This window comes from Thalassophryne amazonica, chromosome 18 (genome assembly GCF_902500255.1).
Source record: "Thalassophryne amazonica chromosome 18, fThaAma1.1, whole genome shotgun sequence".
Classification (NCBI taxonomy): Eukaryota; Metazoa; Chordata; class Actinopteri; order Batrachoidiformes; family Batrachoididae; genus Thalassophryne; species Thalassophryne amazonica.
In genome coordinates this window covers 59,497,850-59,512,329 of record NC_047120.1, presented here as the reverse complement: position 1 = coordinate 59,512,329, position 14,480 = coordinate 59,497,850, and the positions used below count along the sequence as shown (strand labels likewise).

Sequence of the window (14,480 nt, the reverse complement as noted above, 5' to 3'; positions counted from 1 at the left end):
CCGTTTTCCTTTGCAATAATAAGCAGGAAACATGAGCTGTACATCGGGATTATAGATCATTACCAACCCTGAAGAAAACTACACGTGACATCTGTGAACACAGCTGAAACACACAAACACACACACACACACACACACACACACACACACACACACACACACACACACACACACACACACACACACACACACACACACACACACACAAAACTCCTCACAAAGCGTCAGTTTCTGCATTTAAAAAGTGCATTTTAATAAAAACAAAAACATTTATTTACAAGGTGAGAGATTACGCTGCAAAAGTTATTTTACTTTTACAAAAAGAAAGTAAATGCAGAGAAACTGCTTTGTATTTATTTATTTATGTGCATTCTAGCTGTTAAAGCTTATTACAGTCAAAAATTAAAGTTTTATTTTTTATTTTTAAGTCGTATGACTGGAATGTCGGGGAAAAGAAGAGCGAAAGAAGCTATTTTTAAAAAATATTTGGAAGTATTTCTCTTCCTCCGTCATTCAGGGAAACTGCACTGTGACAGCAATAACAAAGAAAAGCTACACATAAAACACTAAGTGGTTATTGTCAGGGGAGGAAAAAAAAAGTTGATAAACTGTGGGCTCTTGACGCAGGGGAAACAGAACACTGATAGAAAACAACAGGAGGTGTGTCCCATTTCTTAAATAGTCATCTCCCATTGGCTGGTACAAGTGGCTTATAACAATATGGGCACAAACACACGCTTGTAACGCCACCGCTACCCCCGTCGGTAACTGGCATCAGAAGGATTTACTGTTCTTTAGTAAAAAAAAATAAATAAATAAAATAAGCTGAAGGAATTCAGTCCAGCTTGATGTTGACGAGGTATATGATGCCGGTGCCCTCTAACGAGCGCCGGAGATTTTGTTCTACCTTGACCCCACTTTACAAGCTATTTCAGCGTCCAATCGTCACAACAAATAAACCAGAGTGATGTCACAGCAGTGTGCAGTGGTGCTCCTCCAACGCCACGGTCGGTGGTTTCTTTCCCGGAGGCGGTCTCTGCATCAGAGCCATGGATGCCACGCGGGGTCCATACGGCAGAGATTGTCCAGGCTGTTTGCCGCAGCCACCAGGGTGTTAACTTTACTCTCTCCTCCCTCGAACTGAGCCAGGTTATGGAGGCGGGTCATGATGGCCGTCACGGCCTTTTGGACCAACAAGACTAGCTGCTGGGAGTCCATGTTCTCCGGCTGGCCGGCTGCGGACAGCGGCATGGACGTGTCTTCCTGGGTCTTCTTGTGCCAAGCAATGATCTCATCCCGAAGCACCGCCTTCAGGATGCCGTCCACCTATGAGAGATGGAGGAAGTGAATGTTGAGATCTTTCAACTTTTACTGAACCACCAGTCATCACATTTGGAAACTCAGGTGTTAAATCTCAAAAGTAATGCTAATTAGCTCTACTTCATTTATTTTGGTGTTTTCAGTGTGGCTTTTGTGTTGTTGGCTAGTTGTAGCTTCTCAGCCTGGCAAGCCTCAACAAGCAAATGCAACCGTGTCAAAAAATGTCATTAGCTTCCAACAATCCAACAACATGCCAGCCTCTAAGCAAAAGTAAATCTTTATTGCTTTTTGATGATATCACTTTTGGGAAGGGTTTTAAATTTTAAAGTCCTTCACTGTAATTCAACAATGATCCAGCAGAGGACTTGACTGATGATTAACCCCCTGGGGTCCGAAGGCATTTTTTGGACAGTTCACTCGCCTGTCATAAATGTTTTATTATTGCTGTTAACAGCTCTTCCTGCATCCCACAATCAAGTTTTATGCCTCTTTTTTCAGGACAACCTGTAAGTCCCTTCGGCTGCTCCCTTGTTTGCACTCGGGGTCGCCACAGCAAATCCAAGGTGGATCTGCATGTTGAACTGGCACAGGTTTTACGCCGGATGCCCTTCCTGACGCAACTCCACATTACATGGAGAAATGTGGCAGGGGTGGGATTTGAACCCGGAACCTTCTGAACTGAAACCAAGCGCATTAACCACTTGGCCACCACCCCTGCTTTTTTTTCAGGACAACCTGTACTTTCAAAATATATATGCTATAGTTGTGTTTTATAAGTGTAATAAAGGTTTACAATAAGAAATAAGAAAGGAAAAAGTAAAGCGGATAAATAATTTTCCACACACATACAAGGTCTGTTAGAAAAGTATCCGACCTTTTTATTTTTTTCAAAAACCTGATGGATTTGAATCACGTGTGCTTGCATGAGCCAACTTTGAACCTTTGTGCGCATGCGTGAATTTTTTCACGCCTGTCGATTGCGTCATTTACTTGTAAGCAGCCTTTGTGTGAGGATGGGTGGAGTCTCTCGTCATTTTTTCTTTGCAAGGAAATGGTGGAACGACTGGAGCAGGGCAACTGCATCAAATTTTGCCAGAAACTGGGCGACAGCCAGGTGGAAACCATTCGGATTATTCAGACGGCTTTTGGTGACGATGCTATGGGCATCACACAGATTAAGGAGCGGTACAGCCGGTTTAAAGACGGCCGCACAACGGTGGAGAGCGAGCCGCGCTCTGGTCGGCCATCAACACGCTGAAATGACCAGGTCATTCCAAAGTGAATGACTATCCGAGAAATTGTGGAAGAGGTGGACATCAGCACTTTTTCGGCACATTCCACTGTGACAGAAGATTTTGCCATGAAAGAGTTGCAGCGAAACTGATGCTGATGGCTTTGGCACAAAGCTGATGGCGGAGCAAAAGTGCAACCGCGTTGAAGCCTCACAGGACATGTTGTGACATTCCCAGCTCGTCCACAATTTCTCGGATAGTCACACGACTGAAAAGCCACCGAAAGCCGTCTGAATCTTCCGAATTGTGGAAGAGCTGGGCATGTCACAACATGTCCTGTGAGGCATCAACGCGGTTGCGCTTTTGCTCTGCCATCAGCTTTGTGCCAAAGCCATCGGCATCAATTTGGATGGTGGCTCGAAAGTCTGCGGAGTTAACTTTTGAGCAAAAAAAAAAAAAAGCAAGTTTCTATCTCATATCATTAAAAAGTTATTTATAATTCAGTAAAGCTTGGTCTCAGCCGTTGTATACGACGGTGTCAGCCCCAGAGGGTTAATGGCTCAATCAGTTGTTGAGTCATGGTAGTCAGTGTGGTGTGACCTATAGTTATATCAAACAAAGAAAAACGCAAAGCTGAAGACCCCCCACCCATTTTGGGATTTGTCACAACTTGAATGGCAGTTCTACATGGAGAAACATGCTCACAGCTCCTGGTCTTCCTGCCAAGTACTAATGACGATCTTGGCAATTCGACAAGACTTTTACATCTGTTATACCTTTTAATGCTCCTGCTGTGACCTGACCATCCCAGAGACTTCTTATTCTTAATAGGATGAAGAAATGCCAGACAATCCATAATTCTCTGGGATGCCTCAATCACAGCGGGACTTTTGAAAGTCATAATGGACGTGACAGTCTCTTGGAACAGCCCATCGACTCTGCTTCACTCTGAAGATGGGACGAGGTGTGCTCAGAGTGGCAAGGCTACACATAAAATACTACAGTTCAAAATACTGGAATAAACGGTGCACTGGTGCCAAATACCCTAACTTTTAATTGGTATGTTAAGAAATTCCAAATCTTCCTGCAGTTCGAGTTTGCATATTTAGCAACAACAAAAAAAAGTTAATCCAAGGAACGGGCTCTTTGTGTTCCTGAAATAATTAAGTGCTTTGAAGTGCGTATGTCTTGAAATAAAATCCGCTGTATTTTTACTGTTTTTTTTTAATCATCACTTGAACTTGAGAACATCTAAACTAAATGCCAACTAGTTTTTCTGAAAATTAAAAAAGGTTGAGGTTAATTTATTTTAACTTAATTGGGCAGTGCAGTCTCATTTGAGGGTGGATGCCAAAGGGCTAAAATATGACGCATATGATGCAAACATCCTACATCTGTGGACAGTCCCCATATGTCCCCATCAGAAACACGACACTTTCTGTGAGATTTTGGCCACATTATATACAAACAAAGTGAAATTCCAAAGGAAAAGTGACGATGCGGCGGGAAAGTGGACGTTGCAGTTGCAGTTTATGACCTGGAGCTCAAACATGTCCAGGCGGTTTTGCAGGTGACAGAATATGTCATAAAGACTTAAATAATTTTCAGCATCCAAGATATGTCTTTTCCTTGCGTGTCAACTCACCACTTCATGATGTACAAAGTACTAAATCACATGTATAAAGCGTTCTAATGAATTCAATGTCTGAAGTTTTCAGTTTAGTTTCAAAGGAATGCTGTTTGTGTCCAGTATAAGCTCATATTTGTGGAAGAATTTCCCGAGCTGTGCTCAAAGTGTCCCCTCCATGGGAACGAGAGCAATGAAACGAATGTCACGCCTCCTCATAAATCAAAGAAACAAATTAAAGAAAGCAGTTGACTTGAATTCGGGGTGTGACAGTCTGACGTGGGCAATTCTCTCTGTAGTTAGCAGCTCATTACGGTAACAGAACTGAAATGCGTGAACCGTCGCGGCTCCACCACACCTGCCATTATCAGCTCGGCAGATAGCCAGTGTACTTTCCCTCACCTTAAGTGTTGACGCAGTTTGCAGCTTCACTCTGCTGTTTATGTGGTTTAAGGCTCAGCTATATTTGAGCGGATAATTGTTGCCCGTTTGTAGTGTTGTTCTCGTTTCCTGGAAACGTTCATTTCTTTTCTCCACAAGAAACACCGGCCTTCAGCCTTAACGAGCTCACGCGGGCCGGCTTTTTGTTTAGTCGCATTTTAAACACTCCCGCTCCACCCACATCACTGAGTACCGTGAAGACCTAAACATAGACGCCGCACGCCTGTCATTACAGCCCGCTGTAAATAAACTATAAAATCCTCTGAGTGCTCACCCCTTATCGAGCCCTCGCTCCGGTTTCATCTCTGAGTTTGAGCACTAAAAATATCGGGAGAATTGTGCAAGAACTAAATTTTAACGGCAATACCGGCTGTATTGTCACATCTGTGTGACAGGAATAAAATATTTATTCTCACAGACGCGGACAAAAACAAAAACAGAGCAAAACAAGCACACACTGCTGTTGAGCTAAAAATACAAAACAAAACACAAAACTGCACATCGGTTGTCAACATGACTCAAAAACAATAAATGCTATTATCTTGTTTGTCACCAGATTAAGAAATGATATAATGAGGAAAAATACTTTCGCATTTGTTAAACTCTGATGCAACACATCAATCGAAAAAGCAGCTTTTTATTTTGCCAGTGCAATATTCCATAGACGTGTCTGCCACCTGCTGAATAGTTCATGAATGCTGGATTAGTGGCAGCTGTGCTCATCAATCAGTGAGTGAGACAGACAGACAGTTTCTGCACAAAAACGGACAAAATCAGAGAAGCAAACTGCTATTTTCAGGTTGTTGTAAAATTCAAATGACAAACTTCCAAATCCACACAACCCTGCAGGAAGGATTTTTTTTTTTTGCCAGCACTGATTCCCCCCCCATTTCTCTCGATCACTCTCAACCAGTGTAACCCGATGTGGGGACTATAGGCCACATGTGACAGGCACTCCTTTTGTTTTGGAAGGGCAACTGACAAATTCCACACTAATAAATGAAATAAATAAATGATTTCTCAGCAGATCAAACGAGAGTTACGAATGTAACTACGGTTCTATGAATTCCGGTTGACCGCCAGAGGGCGGTGCTTTAGCACCTGGATAACTACATGTGCGCAGCACAGAGGTCGAGAATATATACCAACAAAGTCACACCATTGAATGTGACCTGAGTGACGTCACTGGTTGTCTTTATATACCAGACGCACCCAGCGCTCGCTTCTTTTCGGAATGAACTCGCAAGACTCTGAGTGACAAGCAACTCTGGCGGTCATCCGGAATTCATAGAACTGTAGTTACATTCGTAACTCTCGTTCTATTTCATTCCTCCTGACCGCCAGAGGGCGGTGCTTTAGCACCTGGATGACTTAATACCAACAAGGTCACGAAGAGTCACACTCATCTCGCATCAGCAGTGGGGAGTGGAGGCAGACAACACTGCCGAAGTCACCGCAGGAGGAGCGGCCACATTCAGTCTGTAATAGCGGGCGAAGGTACAGGATGAAGCCCACGTAGCAGCAGCACAAATATCACTCAAAGGGACACCTCTCAATGCAGCCCAGGAGGTGGACACCCCTCTGGTGGAATGGCACGTAACCTTAGGAGGCTGAAGACCCCTGGACCTGTATACTTGTAAAATGGCATCTACGACCCAATGCGAGAGTCGCTGCTTTGAGACAGCACAGCCTCTTTTGTGATCACCGTAACACACAAACAGGGCATCCGTTTTCCGGATCCCGGCAGTCACACTAATGTACTGCTTCAACATTCGGACAGGACACAGGGAACCTGAAACAGATAATCCTGGATCAGAATGCGGGACATACACAGCCAAGGAAACTGGCTGGTTAACATGAAAAGTTGAAATTCTCTTGGGTAAAAAGGACGGATTAGGCCACAGCGTAACCCCAGATCCGTCAGAATTCCATCGCAAACAGTCCCCAGCGACTGAGAGGGTATGGAGCTCTCCCACCCGCTTAGCCGAAGACAGTGCAAGTAGAAAGGCAGTCTTCACTGACACCCATTTAAGATCAGCACTTTCAACTGGTTCGAAAGGGGATAAGCTTAAACCTTCCAGGACTAGAGGAAGGTCCCATGAAGGTATGCGTGCAAGCCTTGGAGGCCGCAAACGTAGAGCACCTTTCAAAAAAACGACACACTAAGAGGTGTGAACCCACTGACCGGCCATCAACATAGACGTGCCAGGGCAGAGATTGCAGCAACATAAACCTTCAAGGTAGCGACAGAAAGTCCTTTCTCCAGCAGTTCTTGTAAATATGTGAGGAGAATAGGCACAGGGCAATGCTCCGGGTCTAACTTTTGTTTCTCACACCACCGCGCAAACAGCTTCCATCTGTTGTCATACAAAGCCCTGGTAGAAGCAGCACGTGAATTAAGGATAGTCTGAACAACAGCCTGGTCACAAGAACTTAACAAGGAGTCTGGCCCCTCAACGGCCACACATACAGTTGAAGGCGTTCTGGGTGAGGGTGCCAAATCCTCCCCTGTAGCTGTGACAACAAATCCTTCCTCTCCGGGAGAGCCCAAGGTTCTCCCTCGAGGAGTTTGTGAATCATGGGAAACCAGAACCTCCCAGGCCAGAATGGAGCAACCAGCAGCACCCTGTGGCTGCTATGATCTATCCTGTGCAGTGTCAAAATCAGCAGCGGGAGAGGAGGGAAGGCATAAAGGAGGCAGTCCGGCCACGGGTGAGCCAATGCATCCTGCCCCAGCGGGCTGTCTGGTTCCAAGAGGGAGTACCATCGTGGGCAATGTGTCGAGGTGCTTGAAGCGAAAAGGTCCACTTCCGCTGCACCATATTTCTGCCAGATCATTTGGACCACAATCGGGTTCAGTCTCCACTCTCCCGGTGGTGGTTTCTGTCTGGAGAGTAAATCCGCTGCGCTGTTCTGTACACCGGGCAGATGAACTGCTCTGACACTCTGAAGGCGAGGCAACGCCCATAAGAGAAGCTTCCGAGTTTCTGCCAATGAGTGATTGGACCTGGTGCCCCCCTGATGGTTTATGTGATAGACTGTTGACGTGTTGTCTGACCGGACAAGAACATGTCTTCCTCTCAGGGCTGGGAGGAAATGCTTGAGAGCCAGTCACACAGCGCGAAGCTCCAGCACGTTTATGTGTTGGAGTCTCTCCTGGGGACTCCAGACACCCCTCACCATCCTGTGATTCCACACGGCCCCCCAACCTTTGAGTGATGCATCTGTAACAACCACCTCTTGGCGAGAAGGAACAGAGCCTAGAGGGACACCCTTGCAGATGAAGTCCACGTTCCCCCAGGGTTTGAGGTGCAGAAGGCACTGGTTGGAGAGTCGTACAAGCCTGTGCTGATGCAACTTCGAGTTGAGGCCTAGGTTGTTGATCCAAATCTGTAGGGGACGTAAGAACAGAAGTCCCAAAGGTACCACTAGCGACATTGCAGTCAATTTGCCTATCACCAGAGCAGCAAACCAAAAGGCAGTGTCACAGCCCGTTGAATGTGTGAGACGAGATGAATTACATCGTCCACTCTCTGCGGGGATGGCGATGCAGTCATAGTCAGGGAGTTGATGGCAATGCCGATGAAGGTCGTTTGTTGACTGGGAACAAGAGAACTCTTTGCAAAGTTCACTGTGAGTCCTAAATGAGAGACATGGTTCAGTAGAAGAGCTGTGTCGTTGTGCGCCTGCTCCTGAGTCGGAGCGCAGACAAGCCAATCGTCTAAGTAGGGTAGGATTCTTAATCCAAGAGCTTGCAGTGGGGCTAGTGCTGCAGCCATACATCTGGTAAATGTACAAGGGGCAAGAGAGAGGCCGAAAGGAAGCACCCTGAACTGGTATGCCTGACCTTCGAAAGCAAAGCGGAGAAACTGCCTGTGATGAGGTGCCACTGGCACATGGAAATAGGCGTCTTTTAAGTCGACACTTGTGAACCAGTCTCCTGGTGTGATAGTTTGAAGGACGTCTACTGTGCGGAGCATGTGAAACTGCAGCACTTTGATATAACGATTCAGACGTCGGAGATCGAGGATAGGCCGAAAGCCGCCATCCTTCTTTGGAACAAGGAAGTAAATTGAATAGAACCCCCTGAGCTGGTCTGATCTGTGAACTGGCTCTATGGCCCCCTTCTCCAGGAGTTCCAAAATCTCCCGTTGTAGGGCAGCAGACTGCACCGAGTTGGAAACAACAGTCATCCTCACCCCACTGAACTTTGGAGGACGATATCCGAACTGAATTCTGTAACCTTCGAACAAGGTTGAAATGACCCATGGGTCTTGAACTTGAGCCTCCCAGTGGCTGAGTTGATTTCGTGAAAAACGGCTGGGGGCCAAACATTGGCAGTCAGACCCGACCACCTCTGCCTCGCATCCCTGAGGACCTCTGGGTGCGATTACTGGAAGCTCTGCGAAACCGTTCAGTTCTCGGGGGTCTGCCCGTAGGCTCACGAAAGGCAGGCTGCTGGGAGAGCTGGCCCTCAACTGCAAAAGCACGTGCAGCTCTGGGAGTCGGCGGAAGCCTGGATGTAGAGTGAAAAGCTGTAGCACGTCTGACTGGCTGAGGTCTGGAAGACCGGTGTAGGTCAACAAACTGTTGCCGAGATTTACTAGCCTCGACAGCACGCTCTAAAGTTTGTTGGGCCGCAGGTCCAAATACTTGGCCTGGAAGAACCGGCAGCGAACGGAGTGTGCCTCTGCAGGATTCGGAAAGGGGGGACTGCGCAAGCCACACCTGACGTCTAGTGATGGTAAGGGTTGACATCAGTCTGCCAAGCTCTCTGGACATATAAGCAAAGGTTTGGAGTGAGGCATCACTAAGACTTTGCGTAGCATCATCAACCTCTGCCTCCCTCAAAGACTTTGAGAGGGCAAGGGCTAAATGGGACATTGAGTTGCCTAGACGACCGATGCGAGCAGCTATGTCATAGCTTTTGGTGAGGAGGTCATCAGTGACCCTACACTGAGGGCGTGGGCAGTGGGCATCCGGCCGAGCAGCATCAGCTGGAGCCACAACCAGGTTCGCAATAATGCTGTCAACGGCGGGCATACGGTTCAGACCATACTGCGCTGAATCACACATAGAGCTAAGGGCTCTGCAGTCCTGTGATAGATGGGTCAATGATTTGGGGTCCGCCAAACATCGGTGGAGCTCCTCGATATATGGTTGTGAAACTGGAACGTTGAACTCAGGCTTCTGAGTGACTTTGAAAAAGGCACTTGAAGCGGTGGTTTCCGCAGGGGGATTGTCGACCCCAAGCCTGGATAAAGCCAACTGAACAGCTTGCTTGACAAAGGATAGTCCAGGTTCGGTTTGCAGCATGGACTCTGCCTCGGAGGTATGAGAGCCCACTAATGAATGGCTTGGAGAAAGACTCCTCTCATCCTCATCCTCCACACAGTTTATATCACTTGTCATGTACAAGGAATCAGTTGCAGCAATAGACACAACATCGTCCTCCTGATGAGTAACTACACTGGTCTGATCAGCCTCATTAGGGACAGCAGGAACTGTCACTGCATCCTTAGGCTGTAGATTCAGAAGCAAGGACTTAATCAGAGCAAACTCAGAAGTTAACGTTTCGACCTTTTCAGCCAAAGCATGGTCATGAGTAACCTTCTTAGCAGAAGGGGCTCCTGCATGTGGGCGTTTACAGCGCTTTGGGTCCTTCCTGGGGCTGGAGGCCAAAGTCGCCCTAGATATTCCACTTTCCAATGCCGCAAGTCTAGCAGATCTCTCTGCCAGTGGCATGCTGGCACAATTAAGGGAGGCATCGCCAGTCAGGGCTTCCCTCAGGTGTCCAATCCCAAGACAGGAGGGGCAAAACATATGTCCATCATCTGGGCTCAAGGGAGCCAAACAGGTACTACAGCCATGCAACAAAGGCTCTGTCAACATTGTGGACTGCGTGCAGATGGCTAACGCAAGCCCTGATGGTTACAAATGGAAAGACAAAGCGTGAATCACACGCAGTGTAAATAGCAACACGAGGCACGGAGCGTGAAGCACTCACAGCCGTCGGCTTGACACGAGGCACGGAGGGTGAAGCACTCACAGCCGCAGACTCGACACGAGGCACGGAGCGTGAAGCACTCCAGCCGCAGACTCGGCACGAGGCACGAAGCTTGAAACACTCACAGTGTAAAAGCTAATACAAGGCCCGGAGCGTGAAACACTCACAGCCACAGTAATAGCACGATGCACACAGCCGAAAAAACTCAGCCCAAGTGCTAAGTCACTTAGAGCAATGACGACAACACTAGCTGCTAGCGGAGCTGTTAAACTTAGCAAATGGCGGCAGTGCAGACAAAGTACTTCAAGGAGTGGAAAACACTCACGGCAAGCCCAACACAGTACACTATACTGGTTCTGATACACACACTACCACGTAGTTAACGTGGTTGCGACACAACTAAACAAATAGCCAGCTTTCATCGAAACAACACAGATAATGTGCACAGAGGAAAATATCCAGCAGGGCAGCTGCAAGGCGCGCACCCGGCGTTTAGGAAGGTGTACTCACGACAGGCATCAAAGAATACAAAAAACGGTGAAGCCGTGTCTCGCAGCCTCTGGAGGACGTGTGCAGTGCACGTAGCTCCAACCGAAGGTGGGTTGCGAGGCTACAAGCGAGAGCGGCAATCACAGCTAAATGCGTTCTCAACCTCTAAGAATGCGAGAATGTAGAAAAGAAGCGAGCGCTGGGTGCGTCTGGTATATAAAGACAACCAGTGATGTCACCCAGGTCACATCCAATGGTGTGACTTTGTTGGTATATATTCTCGACCTCTGTGCTGCGCACATGTAGTTATCCAGGTGCTAAAGCACCGCCCTCTGGCGGTCAGGAGGAATGAAATAGAACAGTAGTTTATATGTTATTTTCAAATTTTATTCTAGATTTAGAATTTCAATTTTTTATAACATAATATACATTTAATTGCATGCAATTTAAACATTTAATTTTGACCCACACCCTTCATTTGCATTAATTTATTGCCCTGCAAAGGAAATTTGTACAGAAATCCTAAATTTTTGTAATTTTTCCATGTGAATAATTAAGAATTCATTAAATATTCATATGGAAAATTATGAACATTTAGAATTTTAATTTTCTATAACATAATATACATTTAATTGCATGCATTTTAAGCAATGTTTAAGATTGGCCCACGCCCTTGATTTGCATTAATTTATGGCCCTGCAAAGGAAAGAATTTGTACAGAAATCCTAAAGTTTTATAATTTTTCATATGAACATTTAATGAACTCTTTATTTTAGCAAACAACAATCTCAATAATAGCGACTTAATTCCTGAAAATCAAGACACCTGAATATGATGGTTTTTTATATAAAAAACATAAAAACCCAACATATTTAATATTCTGATCTGTATGATGAGCAATTCATATATTTTAAATGCAGAAGTAGAACATGACTCAGAAACAGGTCTTTCTGGATGAACTACCTTAAAGTTCGGCTGCGCAAAGCATCGTGCCACCGCAATCATGGAGGCGGTGAGCGGCCCGGACACGCCGATGGTGGTGAGAAACTCTGAAATGTTTGGTGTCAAACGGAATGGCACAGGACGATTAGCGTCCAGGTCGCCTGTGGCGTCGTTGATGTCGAAGCGGAAGTAGGAGACATTCAACTTCCCTGTGTCCTAAAGACAGAATAAAGGTAAGAGTTAAAAAGGCAAATCAGTCAGTTTTACAAAAAAGCTGTGAGGAGAAATGACATTTTAAACATCAAATAATAGTAAAATCAAAGTGCTCGGTCTCAAACTGAAAACAAACCTGTACAATATAATCTAAATAAATAAAAATATATATACTGTTATACAAGTTAGTAGAAGAACATTTACTGACACCACTGAATTTCAGTTGGAGATCAGTTAAAATCAACAAATAAGAAAAAATTAAATTACAATTACAACACACTGCATTTAATTAATCTATTTGAATTTAGGACAAGTTGTAGAGAATTGCTTTTCATCAACATTAGCAGCATCATTAGTGGCCATCACATTCCTGCAACCCGACAGGCCTTTCTGTCTTTATTTTATGTTACATCATTACGCGTGTCAAAACTAACACGTCCCAAAACAGGAGGTTCACTGGTTTTCACCCATGTGCACCAGAGCTGAAAATTTTCAGACCTGAATATGCAGCAGTTTTAAAAGTGTTAAATACAGAAATTTTGAGGACTAACTGACTGACTGATTAATCATATGCATGCCCAAAGGTTAATAATTTTATTTATAAATTTAATGTCACAAAAAAATAAAACAACATCCAAAGTTTCTTGTGGATGCCCCAATTAAACAGAAACGGACTCACCACATGCAAATAAATCACATAAAATTAAATACAAAATAGACTAAATAAATCAATACAAACTGAGATATGACAACTTTTTCTTGATATGGTTTTATCCAAACTCTTCTTGGAGCAGGAAAATGACTTGTGATCAGGTTGGGGAATTACACAACAGGACACACCAACGAAATGGCTCCGTTATTGATCTGTGCACTCCAGACACAGTAACCTCTCAAACTATCAGCAGCATCTATAATCCTCACTTCTTTGCCGCTCCTCTCTCTCTCTCTCTCTCTCTCTCCCTCTGCCGGCTGACGTTAATATATACAGCCAAGTTTTCATTTTTAAGTCTGCATTGACATGCACGAGGATCCGTGCGTGAGCAGCCATTCAGGAGATAAGCTTTCACATATGAAAAGGTGAGCGCCTCTGACAGCTTTATAGGAGAGCATTTCATTCCAGATCCCTCTCCTCTGACTCCGTCTCTCTCTACCCCCCTTTCTTTCCGTTCCTCTGCTTAACCGCCGCCCCTCTTTTCTCTCCTGCTGTCATTTGGTGCTCCGGCCGCGACAGAGGACCTCAAGGCAGTGGGCCGAGACACCACCAAACCCACAGGAGGCGCCGATAAGCCTGCAGACAGTTTGCAGGAGAGGCAGCACTCAGAATGCTAATCACCAGAGCGGTGACCGGGACTAGCTTCATTAGCCCATAGTGTGGCCACGAACAGCTGACAGTGAGAAATAAGACGTATTTTCACAAACAATCATTTCACATCAGGAGACAAGCGGATAATTAAACAAGTGCCGCTGCAACTGCTGATTCTCTTCATAATCCAGCATTCGGCTGATTATTTTGATTAACGGAGTAATTGGATTAGACTGTGACTTTCTGAGGAAGAGATTTCTAACATTTAATTTGATTTCTGAGGCTCACGTTCTCTGTAAAGAGAAAAAAAGAGCTGCAGTCACCTGCACCCATAATTCATACCACCGACATCCATCCACCTGTCAATATGAGCCTTAAAACCTAACAAAATGTGACTATACATGCATTTAATGCTAGTTAACAGCTAACGCTATCCCAAGAAAACACTATATGACCAAACTGCAACAGTTGACATTCTCCTGCAATGCCAGTGTTGGATAAGACATTTGAGAACTTCCCGATTTCCTATTCTGTCATGTTAAAGATGGTACAGTCGTCTCTTTGAGAATAAAATATAACGCAATGCTAAAGTACCCTCAGCCATATGGGCATTGTCTTCTTTAGAATTTGCAGTTGATTAATTGGTATCCCAGCGCAAAGTGTGTGTGTGTATATATATATATATATATATATACATGCATACACACATATTACTTACATTAATTATTATTGTCTTACTTACAATTTGTACATGTTCAATAAAGCCCCTCTATCAATCAATCAATCAATCAAAAACAATTTTTAGGTTTATGAGCTTTTACAAGCGTTGAAGTTAGCTTTGAGTTAGCGGACGTTAGCATGCATGCTGACGTCCACGAAATGTTATTTAAATCCCTCTACAGGTGT

General features: G+C 45.2%; 1 protein-coding gene across 2 annotated transcripts in view; it reads right to left on the bottom strand.

The window, feature by feature from the left end:
• Window positions 1-340: 340 nt before the first annotated feature.
• trrap (transformation/transcription domain-associated protein) overlaps window positions 341-14,480 on the bottom strand; it is a 202,909-nt gene continuing 188,769 nt past the window's right edge. Inside the window, exons 71-72 of one of the 2 annotated variants that reach the window (XM_034193140.1) lie at window positions 12,080-12,274; window positions 341-1,326 (exon numbers count right to left, since the gene is read on the bottom strand). In XM_034193140.1, coding sequence (XP_034049031.1) covers window positions 1,042-1,326; window positions 12,080-12,274 — 480 coding nt within the window. In that variant the 3' untranslated portion in view covers window positions 341-1,041. The remainder of the gene's footprint in view (window positions 1,327-12,079; window positions 12,275-14,480) is intronic. The other variant, XM_034193142.1, reaches the window with a different exon arrangement.